Source organism: Chironomus tepperi, unplaced genomic scaffold (genome assembly GCF_022539635.2).
Source record: "Chironomus tepperi strain 1889 unplaced genomic scaffold, CSIRO-AGI_Ctep_v1 contig_419, whole genome shotgun sequence".
Taxonomy (NCBI): domain Eukaryota; kingdom Metazoa; phylum Arthropoda; class Insecta; order Diptera; family Chironomidae; genus Chironomus; species Chironomus tepperi.
Genome location: NW_027226541.1, coordinates 553,189 through 571,514, shown reverse-complemented (window position 1 = coordinate 571,514; position 18,326 = coordinate 553,189). Strand labels below are relative to the sequence as shown.

The following is an 18,326-nucleotide window of genomic DNA, read 5'->3' as shown; positions in this document are numbered from 1 at the left end:
ATTCATCAAAATTCATCAAAATTTATCAAAATTCATCAAATTTGATTCAAAATTTATCAAAATTCTTCAACATTAATTCAAAACTTATCAAAATTCTTCAAATTCATTTCAAAATTCATCAAAATTCTTCAAATTTCACTCAAAATTCATTCAAAAAAAAAAAAATGATTCAAAATTCATTCATAAAGTGATAAAAATGATCAAAAATTGATCAATAATTCTTCTCGGATTATCTTCTCGGACATCAACAAAGATTTTCTCAAATTCATTTCTAATTCTCATTCAAAAATAGAGAAATAATCTCAAAATCCATAAAAAACTACAAAACTCAAAAAAAATTGCGAAATATTTCAAATAAAACTCTAAAAAAATCTCAAAATTCCCTTAGTCTTCTCAATTAAATCATTCAGTGATGAAGGAAATACCGCCTTTAATTGTTTTAATTCTTATCGCGACCACACTCAACATAATTGAGTGCTCAATAGTAAACATTACTCTAAAATGTCAAATTTCATCATCCGAACCATGTTTGACTGATAAGAGTGGATGTGTTGTCGTTTGTAACATGACAAGTGGACTTGATTACTCAACACAAACTGAAGTTCAAGGCTTTGACATCAATAAAGATGTAAAATTGGAGCAGATTAAGAGTTTGGTGATTAAGCCGTTTGGTATGACTGAAAATTTACCGTCAAAAATTGGTGAAAAATTGATAAATTTGGAGAAATTTGAAGTTGTTGGTACGAAGCTGAAATACATCAGAAATCAGGACTTTAGAGGCATGAAGAAGCTGAAAATTCTCAATTTAGGCAGCAATAAAATTGAAAATTTCCCAAAAGAGACATTTGAGAATCTCACAAATTTGGAAGTTCTATTTTTATACGGAAATCAGATCAACACATTAGTCAACTCAACCCTCAAATTCCTCCCAAATCTCCGAGAATTCCATGCGGACATGAATCAACTCAAGAGAATTGAAGACAATTTCTTCAAAAATAATCCAAAAATTGAGAAAATCTCATTAAATGAGAATCAATTGAATTATTTTAAAGAGAATCTCACACATCTTAAGAATCTCAAATTTGTCGATTTGAGACGTAACTTCGAATGGTGTACATCATGTGAGATTATGGAGAAAAAGGCAAGCGATAAGAGATTTGATGACTGTGAGCGTGACAATCATAAATACAAAACAAAGCTGATGCTCAATTTTGAGGAATGTGTAAAAATTAAAATCTCCGAAAAGGATGAATACCTTAAAAAATTCAACAAGTGTGCTGCATCGCGTGACGTAAAACTTCAAAATATTACCAGAAATTTTGAAACCTGCGGTAAAATTGATAAACATCCGATAACAATTGACAACATTAAGACCATCGATGGCTGCATATTCAATCGACTCAAGAGTGAGGATGCTGCACGTCTAGCCTTTGATGGATGTGTTAGGCAGGAAATCCAGAGCAATGAAGATTGGATAAAATTGGTCGGTAATTGCGCCCTAAATAGAACCATTGAAGCTACAGCCATCAAAAATGCTTACGACAGCTGCATATTCTGCAAAAATATGCTCAAACCTGATAATATCAAGATGTGTGAACTCCGCTATGTCAAGGACTATAATGATGACTTGAATGCCTTCAATGCGGATGTCCTTAAATTCTTTGATGGAACCAAAAGTAAGAATATCATTGGTTAAATGTGCTGTAATGTCTATTTTGTCATACTTTTGTTGTTATTTGTGTACAAAAAAAATGTAGGCTGAAAAGTCAATGAGCGTACTCATATGACACCGTGATGTGACAATAAAAAATAAAATAAAAAAAATCATATTTTTTCAATTGGCATGACAACGGTGGGAACAAGGTCGAATCTATACGATATGCACCTCAAGGTCGTGGTTTAAAGATATTGTTAAGATGCCACTTTCCTCTCATGTCCGTCTTTCCTATATCTCCCTCTGTCACCTCTTTCCCTCCCATTTCACCCCTCTTGCAACCTCTTCTTCTCTTTCCCTCATCTTCCACCTCTCTCCTCCCTTTTCTTCTCTTTCCTCTCTTGCCTTTGTTTCCCCTCTTCTCCCTCTCACTGTAATGTTTAGAAATCCCCTCCCCCTTCCCTAAGCGTGACGTAATTTTTGAACGTTCCCTGTGGAGATAGCGTCATTCAAGAAAATGTCAAATAGATCTATGCGCTAATTTCTAGAATATCAGTCATATATCATAGCTAGACAACAATCTGACAGTATTGAGTATACCTTTGTCTTTTGAGTCCGTTCACTTATTACATAATTCAATAATAATCAACACATTTTGACTACAACCTTCTACTTCCATAACAAAATCACCTTGGAAAAACAAAAACAATCTTCAGTGTCTGAGGGGCAAAAAATCAAAATTTCAATCATCCCTTCCTCTTCTGAGAAAATTACGTAAGAAGTAAATTATCCCTGGCTGAAAAACTAGGCGGTAATGCCGCGGTACTTCAGAGGTGTCAGATTATCTTACTTACTTACTTACTTCCTTGACTGGGATGCCCATTGACGCAGAGTTGCTGAACAGTCGCCTGTGACAGACAAAAACCGTACAAATTCTTTATATTTTGTATGGTTTTGTAGGAAAATCCATATAAATTATCGAGCATTTGAGCGGTTTTTGCCTGTGACAGGCACCTGTTTTACAACTCTGCATTGACGCGTTTAAAGAACGTCTATATACAGCTCTATCTTTCGATAACTTCTGCCAGTTCGGGATATTGAGAATTCTAGCGTCCTTATCAACACATCCAACTGTCAAGTGACATGTCAGATTGTCTACCTATGTCATATTAACTTCTGCCTTCATCTAAGCAGCATAAAGACATAGAAATGGATAGAAATAGGCAAAAACATCAATACACATTAAAATATTCTACATATTCTCAAATGACATCGACATTAAATCCATTTTGAACCTTAAAAATGCAACCCGCCACTCAGTTTAGCCGTGCAGAAGGATGTGAATCGTCTGGCATTCCAGACTATTCCTCAGACTGCCACATAATCGCAATTCGTGCAGATCACTTGTGAATAATTTACCGAAAACTTCTCCTCAAGGTCAGTCCATCCATATCTTATAAATATTAGCCAACGTGAATATTCCAAAGACATCGTCACCTGTTCCTTATCATGCAAGACAAGTCAATGTGTTCCACATTACACTAATCCCATAATAATAATAATTTAATTAAAATTCCAAAATAATAAAATACAAAAAAAAAAAATGTTTTTATTATTCTCGTTAAGGTAGGGTGGCTAGGGGATATTCGCAAACTTTTGGAAAAAAAGTCGGGACATTTCTAAGTCAAACTGAGAATTTAGGCAGTATCGGCGGTATTTATATGAATCACAGCAGTATTTAGTGGTATTTAGCGGTATTTAGCGGTATTTAGTGGTATTTGCATGGATACCGTGGTATTACCGCGGAGATTCTCAGCCTGGATTCTAAGTTTGGCACTATTAAGGTTCTTTTGGACTATTTTGAGGCTTAATATTCAAAGAACTATTTAAATCTATAATATAAAATACCCAATTCCTTTGCTGATACTAGAACGGAAGCCATTTTGTGAAGCTGAAAATTGTGGGGTATCAGGGGGAATTGAGGGTGTAATGTGATGTCATAAGAAGTCATGTGAAGTCATGTGAAGGTTTGTGATGCAATATAAAGTCATTTGATGCCACGTGAAGCTATGTGAAGCTGAAAATTGGGGGGTCATGTAAAGCCTTGTGGAGCCATTTTGTGAAGCCGTCTGAAGCTGAAATTTCTGAAGACGGGCGCTTCCAGATACAATTATTAGGTTATAAAAGTGATTGAACCCGTGCCCCTTTAACCCGTCACCCTTGAACCCATTGAACCTTCAAAACGAAAATGTTCAAAATTTGTCAAAAATTCCAAAAATTGTATAGAATTTTCGACATGTTGAAGAATCAAGGAATTTTGAGGCTTTGCCAGGACACATCCTGGTATCGGAAATTGGCAATTGGAAGCCAGCGACAGATCCAGCTTCAGACGACTCCTGTGGGAGGACATGGATCACAATTGATCTATACGATAAGTGAAGTAAGAAGTGAGTCGGGACACAGCAGCAAGGTAGACATTGTCCTGTTAAAAATACAGCACATAGCCACCCAACGGTTAAGGTCTCATTCCAAAAAAAAGGCAGCTTTCAATCCATTCTAAATCACGAATTTTTTAATTAGAATTCATTGAAGTTAAAAAAAATTGTCAAGTCGGCACTAAAATATAAATAACACAGACAATAACGGACGTCTTTCTAGTTTTTAAACGTCATCCAAACTCGACCAACACGACCCCGCAAAGCTGTCCAAGGAAAATAGAAAAAAAAAAAAAAAAAAATGAAAATTTTTGTATTAATTTGCATTTTAAATTTAATTTTTTATGTAAAATATGTGAAATGTGGTTCAGGTGATTATATAGAGCCATTGGAACTGCCACCATCACAACAAATGCGAGCACGACAAGCACCAAAGCCTGAAGAGGATAAAGTTAAATCAGTTTTAGAAGCACTTGCTGTTGGTGATATTGATCAAGTTATTGAAAAAGCTGAGGAAATAAGAGATCATGTTAGGAATAATCAGGAGGCAAAGTTGTATCTGGAAAAGGCTGTGAATGGTATTTTTGATAATAGTAATGATGCATGTTAGCTGATGTTGTGGTGAAATTTTTTGTTAAATTTGTCAAAAAAAAAAAAAAACGTTAATAAAGTGAAATATTTAGAAAATTAATGAATTGTTTTGGATCATTAAATGCTGGGGATGTGCTGCAGACTGGTCATCAGAAGCCTAAAAACTTTAAAATAGCAAACAAAAATTTCAAAAATCAAAAGATCGTTACAAAATAAACGGATTTTCAATTCTCTGAGGAGGGTAGAGGCGTGTCCCAATGTCCACCCTGGCTACGCACCTGCCGGTCATGTTCATGCTATTCGACGCTTACCAACAAGATACTGCCCTTTATTTAGTAAACTCAGTGCTTGAAGTCGACTCAGATTTTTTTATGTGAAATTAGACTCAAATTTATTCAAACCCATCTTTTGACCCCTCCACTTACACCCCTCCACTCACACCCCTCCCCTCTTCCTCCGCAGCAAAATTTCCACAAATCTATATTATTGGGTTTTTACCCAATTCCTTTGCTGATACAAGAACGAAAACCATTTTGTGAAGCTAAAAATTGAGGGTCATCAGGGGAATGGGGGTGTAATGTGGTGCCACGTGATGCTGAAAATTCTGAAGATGGGTGCCACGGGCGCTCCCGATACTCTAGTTAATAAATAAACGATCTTCATTAAAGTCTTGACCTGATATTAGCAATTCCACGTATTTGTATGACATTTCATGGCAAAGTTAATGACTAGACTTTAACTTCTTTGATTTCCTTGGATCCATTGCCGCGCGGACAGGTTGATAAATAGACATCCTTGCAAATAACTTTAGTCATTCAGATCAATTGTGATCCATGACCATGTTCTAGCAGGGTCTAAAAATGACTCATTATATGGCTGATCTTGGTCATTTATCAATATCAGCTTGAGGATCAAACGCTCTGCGTCCCTCCTTTATCCTTTGTTTTGGAAATAAATCTTCAATTTTTTGAGTTTTTTTAGGATACAAATCAATTGGCTACGCCTCTAAGCAATGACATCCTACTTATTTTCATCAGAGATGACTGCGTTTAACTTGAGCCCAGGCCTCGTCATGCCCGACCTAATATGACTAAACTTAACTTTAGGCCAAGACTAAATTAATCCAAAGTCCAACTTTACAATCCATTTGGAGTCAAAAAATTGAAAAATTGACCAGTCAAGTCTACCTGGAATAGGATTTTTGAAAATTTGATCGATGCATTCGTTCTGAGCAGCTAGACGTTAACATAACAAAGCATCTAACTGAACATTTGGGTGAAAATTCATTAAAAATGCCAAATAATTCCTCAATAATCCTCAAAGTCAACTTGGAATTTGTATGAAAAAAAAAAAACGCAATAAGTTAACGACCTCCTTAACTCCAATTCCAATTACAATGAAATCATAAAAAAAGTCAATCACGATTTAATTTCTATTTTATTATCATTAAGTGACACTAATTAAGCTAGACTATAAAATTACAAAATAAAAAATAATATAATTAACAATTTTTTACATTTTATTGCTACATCCCGAATAGCACAGGCTGGCAGATCCATATGACTTAATTAAGAAATACGTGCAATGATATTATCTACATTTAAGGCGAAATATGCTTGGTTGAGGACGATTTGACTGAGACTGAGACTGAGACTGAGACTGAGACTGAGTCACTGAGACTGAGACTGAGACTGAGACTGAGACTGAGACTGAGACTGAGACTGAGACTCAGAGACTGAGACTGAGACTGAGACTGAGACTGAGACTGAGACTGAGACTGAGACTGAGACTGAGACTGAGACTGAGACTGAGACTGAGACTGAGACTGAGACTGAGACTGAGACTGAGACTGAGACTGAGACTGAGACTGAGACTGAGTCACTGAGACTGAGACTGAGACTGAGACTGAGACTGAGACTGAGACTGAGACTGAGACTGAGACTGAGACTGAGACTGAGACTGAGACTGAGACTGAGACTGAGACTGAGACTGAGTCACTGAGACTGAGACTGAGACTGAGACTGAGACTGAGACTGAGACTGAGTCACTGAGACTGAGACTGAGACTGAGACTGAGACTGAGTCACTGAGACTGAGACTGAGACTGAGACTGAGACTGAGACTGAGACTGAGACTGAGACTGAGACTGAGACTGAGACTGAGACTGAGACTGAGACTGAGACTGAGACTGAGACTGCAGATTCATCCCACAAAATATAAATCATGTGAAATTTCAGTCTAGTTTATCTAAAAATAATCATTTCACTTTCTCTGTCTGTTGTGCTTATTTTTGATCATTTTTAAGGAACAAAAAGAAGCCCAAAAAAAGATTCAACAGAACATGTTTTGAAAATATCATTCAGTTATGAGGTAGCTTGTCTGTTGATAAGTTGGCATCGCTAAATTTTTATCATAAAAATAAAATCATGTGAATGTGAAGAAATAATTAATTTTGGAATTAAATAGTGTGATGTGAGCTGATGATGTGTTGAGTAGACAGGTATAGCAAATTTGATGGGGTTGAGGGGTTCAATGGGGGGTGCTGGTGGGATGTTATTAGAGGGAAAATTAAGGATTTTCTTGGAGTAAATCGTAAAAATTTAGGAATTTTTCCTGAATAATTAAAAATTGCATCCAAAAAATGAGGCAAAAGGGTCTGATGTCAAGTCCCCGCCCTCTTCTACTAGCAGGTATAGCACATGCTCTCAAGAGCAGAGTAAGCTATAAGCAACACTCATGATAATGCTCATTTAGTATATTTGATGTTGAGCTAGCTCTAGAGAGCATGTCCTTTGCCTGTTATCCCCACCTAACCCATCATGATGCCCACCTAACCCGCTCCGTCTGCTCCTTATTATCCTCCCCTCATCCCTAAATAAACCCCTAAGGGAGAGATCCTCAATTAGACTACAGCAAACCTAGTAAACCACAGTAAATTATTTAAAAATGATGACAAAATTCAATGCTGTTCCTGAAAAAATTATAAACTTTTCATGATGGCAGTAACTCGCACTGATGTTAAATAATTTATTATTTTTAATGCCTTAACTTCCTTGTCTTAAGCACATTAATATGTTGATATTTATTTATCATTAATACAGCAATGACATACAGCATGGACTGCTTTGAAGTGTCTTAATTTGCTCGAACCCATGCACAGCTGTCGAGCCTGAACAGCACATCATGATGACAGTTGTCAAAACCCACATATTGATCGGAAGTAACAGCTTCTTGCCGGAAGCATCTCTGAGTATGTCGCTCATACAAAAGTGTCATCAAGTAAACAGTTTGGAATAAAATGACAATAATCCTGATTATACACACAGCATCCACAGAAAATGGAGAAGTCACAGCGTCATATAAACTTAGTCAGCTCCAACACAGAGTCTAACCTGACCAGAGGGAAAGAAGATGCTAGAATTTCACAAAATCTGTGAATTCTTGAGAATAAGACCAAGAATGAGATTGAGATTGGGACCCGGACCTAGACCGGATTCAGGACTGTGACCAAGATCGGGGACCAAAACCGAAACTAGGACCAATATCGAGACTAAGACTGACGATCGGGACAAAGACCGGATTTGGAATAAAGAACAGGATCAAGACATAATCCAAATTTGGGGTCAAGACTGGAACTGCGTTCGAAACCGAGTTTGAATCTAGAATCAGGACCAAATTTAAGACCAAAACCTGGAACGGGACAGAGAACAAGACCAACACTGTGTTCAGAATTGGCACCAAGTCCGGAACCGCGATCTAGACCAAGACCGAGACCGAATCCAGAATCGGAACCAACTCTAAGATCAAAACCTGGAACGGAACCGAGATCAGAATCATGACTGAATTCAGAACTGGGACAAAGACCAGAACTGGCTCAGAAACCGAGTCCGGAACCAGGATCAAGACTAAGACCGAGACTAGGAATGGAATCGGGAAAAAGTCCAAATTCAGGACAAAAAACAAGATCAGGATTGAGTCCAAAACTGCGAAGACTGAGACCGAGTTCAGAATCGGGACCGGGGCTAAACAGGAGTCAAGTACCGGGTCCTATATAAAGCCTACAAGTGAATTCTTTAAAGCCTTCCGTCCTAAACCTGACTAAATCACAAAAAATCTGTGCAAAATGTAAAAAATTGCCATAAAAAAATAAAAAACCCGGCGTTGATAAAAGAACGCATAACTACACATGCTTCATGCTTCTTGTTTTGTTTTTTTGACTATAAATAATTTTATTTTTCAGTAGCATTTCTTGGCAGGAGGCCACATGTTTATCATGTTGAATGACAATTACTTCGTGTGTGTATGAAAATAATAACAAGAAGGCAATTGACGTGCTTGAGCAGCTTGTGTAGGAATATTGTTAAGAAATGACGTACAGCTAGTGACAGCTGCTGCGTCTGAGATTGAATTTTTAGACGGTTCATGATTTGGTCCACAAAATAACACAAATCAGTTAATTGACCCAAAATGCAGTAAAATGCCGATGTGAATCTGACATGATTACTTACTTCCATCCTTCGCTGACCGTACATATCAACTGTGATCCATGAACTCCCTCAGATGACGCCCCAAGCTATCTCTATCGCTGGCTACTGCTTGCCAATTGTCAATACCAAGTGCAATACTGTCACCATCGACAACTTCCTTCCAGAAGTTCTTTGGTCTGCCACAAGCACTTTTACCATCCACAAAGTCGGATTTGAAGACTCTGACATGATGCCGGATTTGAATCTATGTCGGATTTATGATCAATTAACGGATAATCGATGTCATGTCGGTCTGATGCCCGACTCAAGGTAGACAGTGCGACTTTGGTGACTCAATCCAGCACCAAGTCACAGTCATGCCGGTCTGATGCCCGATTCAAGGTAGACAGTGCAACTTTGGTGACTCAATCCAGCACCAAGTCACAGTCATGCCGGTTTGATGCCCGACTCAAGGTAGACAGTGCAACTTTGGTGACTCAATCCAGCACCAAGTCACAGTCATGCCGGTCAGTAGACAATATTGAATTAATAACGTAAATAATTTTCAAATTTTGATATTTTGTCATTTTTTATTTCAGAATTTATTCTTTTTTGTCATATTCTACGTTGAGCTTCCTTGCCTTAATTAACTATGGAATAAAGGATGACTTACTTAACACAGTACAGGTTCAAATAATTAAAATATATCCAATTATATAATATAAAAATAATTTATTTAAAAATTAACCCGAACAGCACAAATTGGTTAGTCAATTGGTCAGCATGGCTCTGACTTGATACCCGATTCAATTTGAATTCGGGATCCAGCACCATGACTGAGTCAAGTCGGTCTAGATTGATTAACTGACTTGTGCTGTTCGAACTAAATGACTGCAAATTGCTTTAAAATTGACATAATTTTAGTATGGCTATGGATGAGATGTTCATGTGATGATTGTGGAATGTCTGTGCCTTGATCACTGCCTTGAAACGACACCGAGCTGCATAACGGATGGATTCATGAAAAATTAGGAGATTTTCTCACAAAAAACCGTACAAAATTGAGGATATTTTGTCTAAATTGGGTTTGACCCTTCTGAATACCCCACATGACTCTCGTGACCCTTCCATGACCCTCGTCATGCAAACAGCAACCCACAAACTACCTATGCCACGTGATAAAATCAATTTGCAGTCAATATTATTAATTTAATTTTAAATTTATAGATTTGAATGTGACACGACCAGCCATGATATGATGAAATAGAACAAAAACATTGGATATACAGCTAATCCTTTTCGATTCTCTGGTTGACTGTCTCCCATGAATTTCATTGAAGCTAAAAAAGAAAGATGGAAAAATAATTAAAATTAATATTATGGTGGATGTACGGAATGCCGATTAGGACAAACAGGTTAATCGATCCAAAATTTGACAGTTGGTAGACGTGACTGTGACTTGATGCCGGACTTAATCACTAAAGTCATGGCAGTCACCAGGCAGGCTTGACTGTGACTTAGTGACTGACTCAATCACTAAAGTCATGGCAGTGACCACGCAGACGTGACTGTGACTTGGTGACGGACTTAATAACTAAAGTCATGGCAGTGACCAGGTAGACGTGACTGTGACTTGGTGACGGACTTAATCACTAAAGTCATGGCAGTCACCAGGCAGGCTTGACTGTGACTTAGTGACTGACTCAATCACTAAAGTCATGGCAGTGACCACGCAGACGTGACTGTGACTTGATGCCGGACTTAATCACTAAAGTCATGACAGTGACCAGATAGACGTGACTGTGACTTGGTGACGGACTAAATCACTAAAGTCATGGCAGTCACCAGGCAGGCTTGACTGTGACTTAGTGACTGACTCAATCACTAAAGTCATGGCAGTGACCACGCAGACGTGACTGTGACTTGATGCCGGACTTAATCACTAAAGTCATGGCAGTCACCAGGCAGGCTTGACTGTGACTTAGTGACTGACTCAATCACTAAAGTCATGGCAGTGACCACGCAGACGTGACTGTGACTTGATGCCGGACTTAATCACTAAAGTCATGACAGTGACCAGATAGACGTGACTGTGACTTGGTGTTGGAATCAATCACTAGAGTCAAGGCAGTGACCAAGTAGACGTGACTGTGACTTGGTGACGGACTAAATCACTAAAGTCATGGCAGTGACCAGGTAGACGTGACTGTGACTTGGTGCCGGACTCGATCACTAGAGTCATGGCAGTGACCAGGTAGACGTGACTGTGACTTGGTGACGGACTTAATCACTGAAGTCATGGCAGTGACCAGGTAGACGTGACTGTGACTTGGTGACGGACTTAATCACTGAATCATGGCAGTCACCAAGTAGACGTGACTGTGACTTGGTGACGGACTTAATCACTTGAGTCACGGCAGTCACCAGGTAGACGTGACTGTGACTTGGTGACGGACTAAATCACTAAAGTCATGGCAGTGACCAGGTAGACGTGACTGTGACTTGGTGTTGGACTTAATCACTAGAGTCATGGCAGTGACCAAGTAGACGTGACTGTGACTTGGTGACGGACTAAATCACTAAAGTCATGGCAGTGACCAGGTAGACGTGACTGTGACTTGGTGTTGGACTTAATCACTAGAGTCATGGCAGTGACCAAGTAGACGTGACTGTGACTTGGTGACGGACTTAATCACTTGAGTCACGGCAGTCACCAGGTAGACGTGACTGTGACTTGGTGACGGACTCAATCACTAGAGTCATGGCAGTGACCAGGTAGACGTGACTGTGACTTTATGTCAGACTTAATAACTAAAGTCACGGCAGTCACCAGGCAGGCTTGACTGTGACATGATGACGGACTTAATCACTATAGTCATGGCAGTGACCAGGTAGACGTGACTGTGACTTGGTGCCGGACTTAATCACTAAAGTCATGGTAGTGACCAGGTAGACGTGACTGTGACATGATGACGGACTTAATCACTAGAGTCATGGCAGTGACCAGGTAGACGTGACTGTGACTTGGTGCCGGACTCGATCACTAGAGTCACGGCAGTGACCAGGTAGACGTGACTGTGACTTGGTGACGGACTTAATCACTGAATCATGGCAGTCACCAAGTAGACGTGACTGTGACTTGGTGACGGACTTAATCACTAAAGTCATGGCAGTGACCAGTTAGGCGTGACTGTGACTTTATGTCTGACTTAATCATTAGAGTCATGGCAGTCACCAAGTAGACGTGACTGTGACTTGATGCCGGACTTAATCACTAGAGTCATGGCAGTGACCAGGTAGACGTGACTGTGACTTGGTGCCGGACTCGATCACTAGAGTCACGGCAGTGACCAGGTAGACGTGACTGTGACTTGGTGACGGACTTAATCACTAGAGTCATGGCAGTGACCAAGTAGACGTGACTGTGACTTGGTGACGGACTAAATCACTAAAGTCATGGCAGTGACCAGGTAGACGTGACTGTGACTTGGTGACGGACTTAATAACTAAAGTCACGGTAGTCACCAGGCAGGCTTGACTGTGACTTAGTGACGGACTTGATCACTTGAGTCACGAAGGTCTGGTGTCTGATTTTGGATCGATTAACCGATTTATGCTGTTTAAGTATAACTAGGTGAATTAACATGGACATGTGGGATGTGCCTTGATATTGTAGAGTGGATCATGCTGCAATAAGTCAACCTTATGTCTTAGCAAATGCTAACATTGTAGCTGTATGTAAGTATGACTAATTTCAGCAAGTTCCACTCAATATGGAACGTATATCCATATTATAACTGACTTGAGGCCTGAACCTAACCATTAATCAATGTCACATCAGCCTGGTAGTCGATTTTCCAGCTTCCAGTTCCAATAAAGACTCAAAGCCTGACATCCCATATCCACAAAAAAAAATACATTCACATTACTCACCATATGTAGCCCACAAAAATCCACAAGTCGTCACAATCATTCTTATTATAAAATAAAAATACGAATGTCCAAAAATAAGAATTATTCTACATGCAAGTAAGGCAATAGCCAATGGCGTTAAACAATATCCAAGTACACAGACGGATTGAAAAAATGAAATTTGTCCACCGAGTAATTTTGAATTTAATGTTACAATCATAGCACCAATCCAGACAATAACAAAAACTTCAGCAAATTCAGGTCCACCGTCATTGACGTTAATGTCGTCTGTCGTTGTGCCTTGAAGTATTGTTGCCATAAATGTACACAGTACAAGCGGTCCCCAAAGATCCCATTCTTTAAGTAAACTATTTTTATCAGTCGGATACAGGACGTGCTTAAATTTATGACCAACTGCTCGAACGTCTCGAAGCTTAAAAAAAAAATTTTGTTATTGGAACTGCCACCTCATCTTAATAATTTTTAAATAAACTTACGAATGTTTCTTTAATTGGCTCATCTAAGGAACTAAAGTCAACGGCACCTGGTTGCTTCTTTGTTGATAATGTGCTGGATGGAACTGTCAAGCTACCTGCTAGATCGGATGATTCAAAATCATCGAAAATCTACAAGAATATTTTATGAAAATATTGAATCTTTTTTTTGTTTTTTAAGGAACTTACGTCAAGTTTTGCTTCTTCCATTGCCATTTTGGTATAAAGTTCTTGATTATACTACTTAATACTATTAGAGTTAATACAATTTAGCTAGAAATTTCATCAATTTTTACTCTGTTTTTGTTATCAATTTTGTGTACGCAAAGAAACTCAAAAAAAAAAAAAAAAAATTGCGCAATGAACGACATTATTTTGAATTTATTTTGGCCGTTATTAAAAGCTTGTTGACTACAGCAATTTAAGAAATCCAAAAGAGTTCTTTGGACTCGGACTCGGACTCGGACTCGGACTCGTTTCTTCGGTCTTCCGTTCTTGGGTTCTTCGGTCTTCGGATCTTCGGTTCTTCGGTTCTTCGGTCTTCGGATCTTCGGATCTTCGGTTCTTCGGTTCTTCGGTTCTTCGGTCTTCGGATCTTCGGTTCTTCGGTCTTCGGCGGTTTTTCGGTCTTGGGATCTTCAATTCTTCGGGTCTTCGGATCTTCGTGACTTCGGATCTTCCGATCTTCGGTTCTTCGGGTCATCGGTCTTCGGGTCTTCGGATCTTCGGTCTTCGGGTCTTCGGATCTTCGGTCTTCTGTCTTCGGATCTTCGGGTCTTCGGATCTTCGAGTCTTCGGATCTTCGAGTCTTCGGATCGTCAAGCCTTCGGTTCTTCGGTCTTCGGGTTTTCCGGTCTTGGGATCTTCAATTCTTCGGGTCTTCGGATCTTCGTGACTTCGGATCTTCGGGTCTTCGGATCTTCGGGTCTTCGGATCTTCGTGACTTCGGATCTTCGGGTCTTCGGATCTTCGGTTCTTCGGTCTTCGGATCTTCGGTTCTTCGGTTCTTCGGTCTTCGGATCTTCGGTTCTTCAATTGTTGAGTTCTTCGGTTCTTCGGTTCTTCGGATCTTCGGTTTTTCGGTTCTTCGGTCTTCGGTCATCGGTTCTTCGGTTCTTCAGTTCTTCGGTTCTTCGGTTCTTCGGTTTTTCGAATCTTCGGTTCTTTGGATCTTCAATTCTTCGGTCTCCGGTTCTTCGGTTCTTGGGATCTTCAGTTCTTCGGTTCTTCGGTCTTCGGCGGTTTTTCGGTTCTTCGGTCATTGGTATTCGGTTCTTCAGAATGTGACAGAGCCAGTTATCTATATTATAAACACCCAATTCCTTTGCTGATACAAGAACGGAAGCCATGTGAAGCCATTTTGTGAAGCCATGTGAAGCCGAAAATTGAGGGGTATCAGGGGGAATGGGGGGTGTAACGTGAAGTTGTGTGAAGTCGTGTGAAGCCATGTGAAGCCAAAAGTTGAGGGGTATCAAGGGGAATGTGGGTGTAATGTGATGCCACATGAAACTATGTGAAGCTAAAAATTCTGAAGATGGGGCGCCACGGGCGCTCCCGATACTCTAGTATATGATAATTGAAGTACGTCATGCCTTAATAATGATGTACATGCTGATCATTAAAGTAAATCAATATGACCTGTTCTTAATGTGCTGATTATGCCAATTTGTTGAATATTTATTATGATTGTGGGTAAAACCCAAAAGGGAGACATTTTAATCTTTATTATTGTTCTGCTTGGGTTAGTTAGCATATTTTTAAAATAAATTGGATTTATATTTTGTCTGTCTGTCCCATTAAATTAGTGGACCTAATTATCAATTCATCAAATTTCAACATCGGGAGTGTTTATGGACAGAACTTTGCAACCTAAAAGCTTATAAGGCTGATACTTATAACATATAGTGGATTTAGATGCAGAGTTATGGATGATCGTGTGCAATCAGAGTAATTTAATGTGAATTTCTTATCAGAAATGTTTTTGTGACTTTTGTCGTTGGATTATCTTTTTCCACAGAAATTCAGACGTGACTATACGTCCAGCATCCAACTGCGAATTAAGTGACTCTCTGAGAATTTATATAAAAAATACACAAATACTTTTAAATAATTAATCATATAAAAATTGCAGCTTAACTCTGCTTTTCAAATCATTTTCTGTCCAACTTTTGACTTTAAAGGAACTAAAAATTATTTCTTGTGCATTTCAATTTTGTGAAAAAGTTAAAAAATGTTGAAAATTATTTTGTAAGTTGAAAAAATTAAATTAAAAAATTGTCAAATAATTAAAATTATTTTTTTTTGTGTCATTTCCTCGTCTAGTGTTGCTTTGTGTCTCATCGCAGCATTCTGTGGATCATCGTCGTCGACTAATATTGAATGTAATTATGGAATTGGTCTCGGCTACTCTGTTGTGGGTGACATCTATCGCTGCAATGTCAACAACAATCCAAACATTATATCTGAAGAATCAGCACAAATCAGCGGAGTTAGTGGAACACACGTGAATAGTTCATATAGCAACGATGATGTTCTTGGCTTTCGTGCTGACAGTAAAATAATCGAAGTATTTCCTTCAGGTTTAGATAAAATATTTAAAAATATTAAAGTGATTTATATTTCAAGATGTCAATTAAAGGAAATCCACCAGTCCGATTTGAAAGCATTTCCTCATTTAGTTTATTTTAATTTGTATGACAACAAAATTGAAATTATAGAAGAGGGTTTATTTGATTATAATCCTAATTTAGAATTTGTAGGATTTGATGAACGTAATATAATTCACATAGATCCAAATGTTTTTGATCATTTGAACAAATTAAGATATTTTTGGTTCTATAGAGTTCCTTGTGTTGCTAAGTCTATCGACGATTCTAAAGAGAAAGTTCAGTCAGCCATAAAAGTTGTCAAGTCAAATTGCACAAATGCTGACTTTTTGTCCCTCGACACTCAGCTTAAGAACCTTGAAAGTGAGTCCAAAACTTTAGATTCTGAAGCTTTTAGTGCCAAACTTGAAAGCTTTGAAAAATCCTTCCAAAATTCAAAATTTTTTAAATTTCGTCCATTAAGTTACAAAGTCCAAAACCTTAAAGCAGCCTTCAATTCAGCCCAAATCCAAAAAACGCAAATTCTTGATAAATTAGAGGACCTAAAATCGCCACAATGTGGACCAGTTGATGACCTTAAAGTCTCTATGGATACTTTTCAGTTTACCATGTCTGAGTCCATTAGTAAGCTAGGTAAAGAGATCAGTTCTATTAGCCCCAAAGTCACTGAGATCCAAAAATACCAAAATACTGTTTCAAAGGAACTAACTTTAAACAGTGGATTAAAAAATATTATTGGTAAATTAGAGGATGTAAAGTCATCACAATGTGGACTAAAAAGTCCTTTTATTGACCTTAAGTCCCCACAAGATTCTATCCAGACATCATTAAACAGTTTAAAGCTTGCAACTGACGGTCAAGGAACCAAACTTAATGAAGTGACTGACAAGTTCACGTCATTGACTGACAAGTTCAAGTCACTGACTGACAAAGTTGAGAGCCTTGAGAGCATTGAGCCACATTTAATAGAATTTGAGGGTAAAATGGATGACAAATTGGTCCGAATTGAGAAAGAATTGAGCAATAAGCTTCACAGAATGTCGTTAAGTTTTGATGAAAAATTTAAAGGAATTGAGACGCGATTGGTGAAAAAAATTGAAAAAATTTTAGAGGAAAAATTGGCAAATGTGTTGCAATTTTTTTAATTGTTAAAAACTCAAAAATAAAGCAAAAAGATATTAAAAATTGATGTTTTATTCTAAAATGCGCTTTTATTTCAGTTACCCATGTGACTTTCTTACTTGTTATTATGTATTACGAATCCCTAAAATAATGAAATTATAGCTTTGTTTGTCTATGCTTTGTGGATTTTGTGATTCTGTTAATATGCAGTGCAGTTACGATATTGCTTCCTATAATGCTGTTGGTTCTGCTTACCGATGCATTCCCAAAAATACCCTTAACATAGGATCAAAAGACTCAGCTGTAATTAATCCAGTCGACTGGAGCTCATGAATCACATCTAAGAATCTCCAACTTGACATTAATCATGCAATACAGCACATGATCATCAAATCAATTCCAATCGGAATTAAAAGACAGACTGCAAAGCAGCAACTATAAAATTAATAAAAATGGATTGATTCAGAAGATCCAAACTAGACCTGATGACTTCGACTACTAATTGACTTAATTTGGATAGGATGGAATAGACACGATGGGAAAAACTTTTGCCTTTGTCTAGGCAGTGCCTTTGCCCAGGTTTTGCCTTTCACTAGGCAAGCCTACAAGATAGCACTGCTTAACAGGAGTTCACTGATTCTCATTTGTCAATTGGGAACTAGTTGTCTAACTAAGACTTGTATCTAGTCAAGAGACTATAAGAAAAGCCAAAAACTCATGGGAAGAAGCTAATGACTAAGAAAGTATTGATTTATGTACGAGTTCGTTATAAGACCTGATACACCCTGCAATCTACCTAGTTGCAATTCGTGTCCTTAAATCTCCACCCAACTCACGAACCGAGCTTCATAACTAACTTCGGTCTCTTCGGTCTCTTCGGTCTCTTCGGTCTCTTCGGTCTCTTCGGTCTCTTCGGTCTCTTCGGTCTCTTCGGTCTCTTCGGTCTCTTTGGTCTCTTCGGTCTCTTCGGTCTCTTCGGTCTCTTCGGTCTCTTCGGTCTCTTCGGTCTCTTCGGTCTCTTTGATCTATTTTTACGTCTCATTCAAT

General features: G+C 38.4%; 2 protein-coding genes across 3 annotated transcripts in view; one reads left to right on the top strand and one right to left on the bottom strand.

The window, feature by feature from the left end:
* LOC139097286 (uncharacterized) overlaps positions 1-17,342 on the top strand; it is a 68,928-nt gene extending 51,586 nt beyond the window's left edge. The window contains exons 2-3 of one of the 2 annotated variants that reach the window (XM_070649082.1): positions 15,775-15,798; positions 15,874-17,342. In XM_070649082.1, coding sequence (XP_070505183.1) covers positions 15,782-15,798; positions 15,874-17,302 — 1,446 coding nt within the window. In that variant the 5' untranslated portion in view covers positions 15,775-15,781 and the 3' untranslated portion in view covers positions 17,303-17,342. Of the gene's footprint in view, positions 1-15,579; positions 15,799-15,873 lie in introns of those variants that run through there. The other variant, XM_070649083.1, reaches the window with a different exon arrangement.
* On the bottom strand, positions 9,708-14,074 carry LOC139097297 (protein YIPF6-like). The gene is made up of 4 exons (XM_070649107.1): positions 13,741-14,074; positions 13,555-13,683; positions 13,079-13,490; positions 9,708-10,485 (listed from the first exon to the last, which is right to left on the bottom strand). The coding sequence occupies exons 1-4, from the start codon at positions 13,765-13,767 to the stop codon at positions 10,367-10,369; spliced, it is 687 nt and encodes a 228-aa protein (XP_070505208.1). The 5' UTR covers positions 13,768-14,074; the 3' UTR covers positions 9,708-10,366.
* Positions 17,343-18,326: the final 984 nt, after the last annotated feature.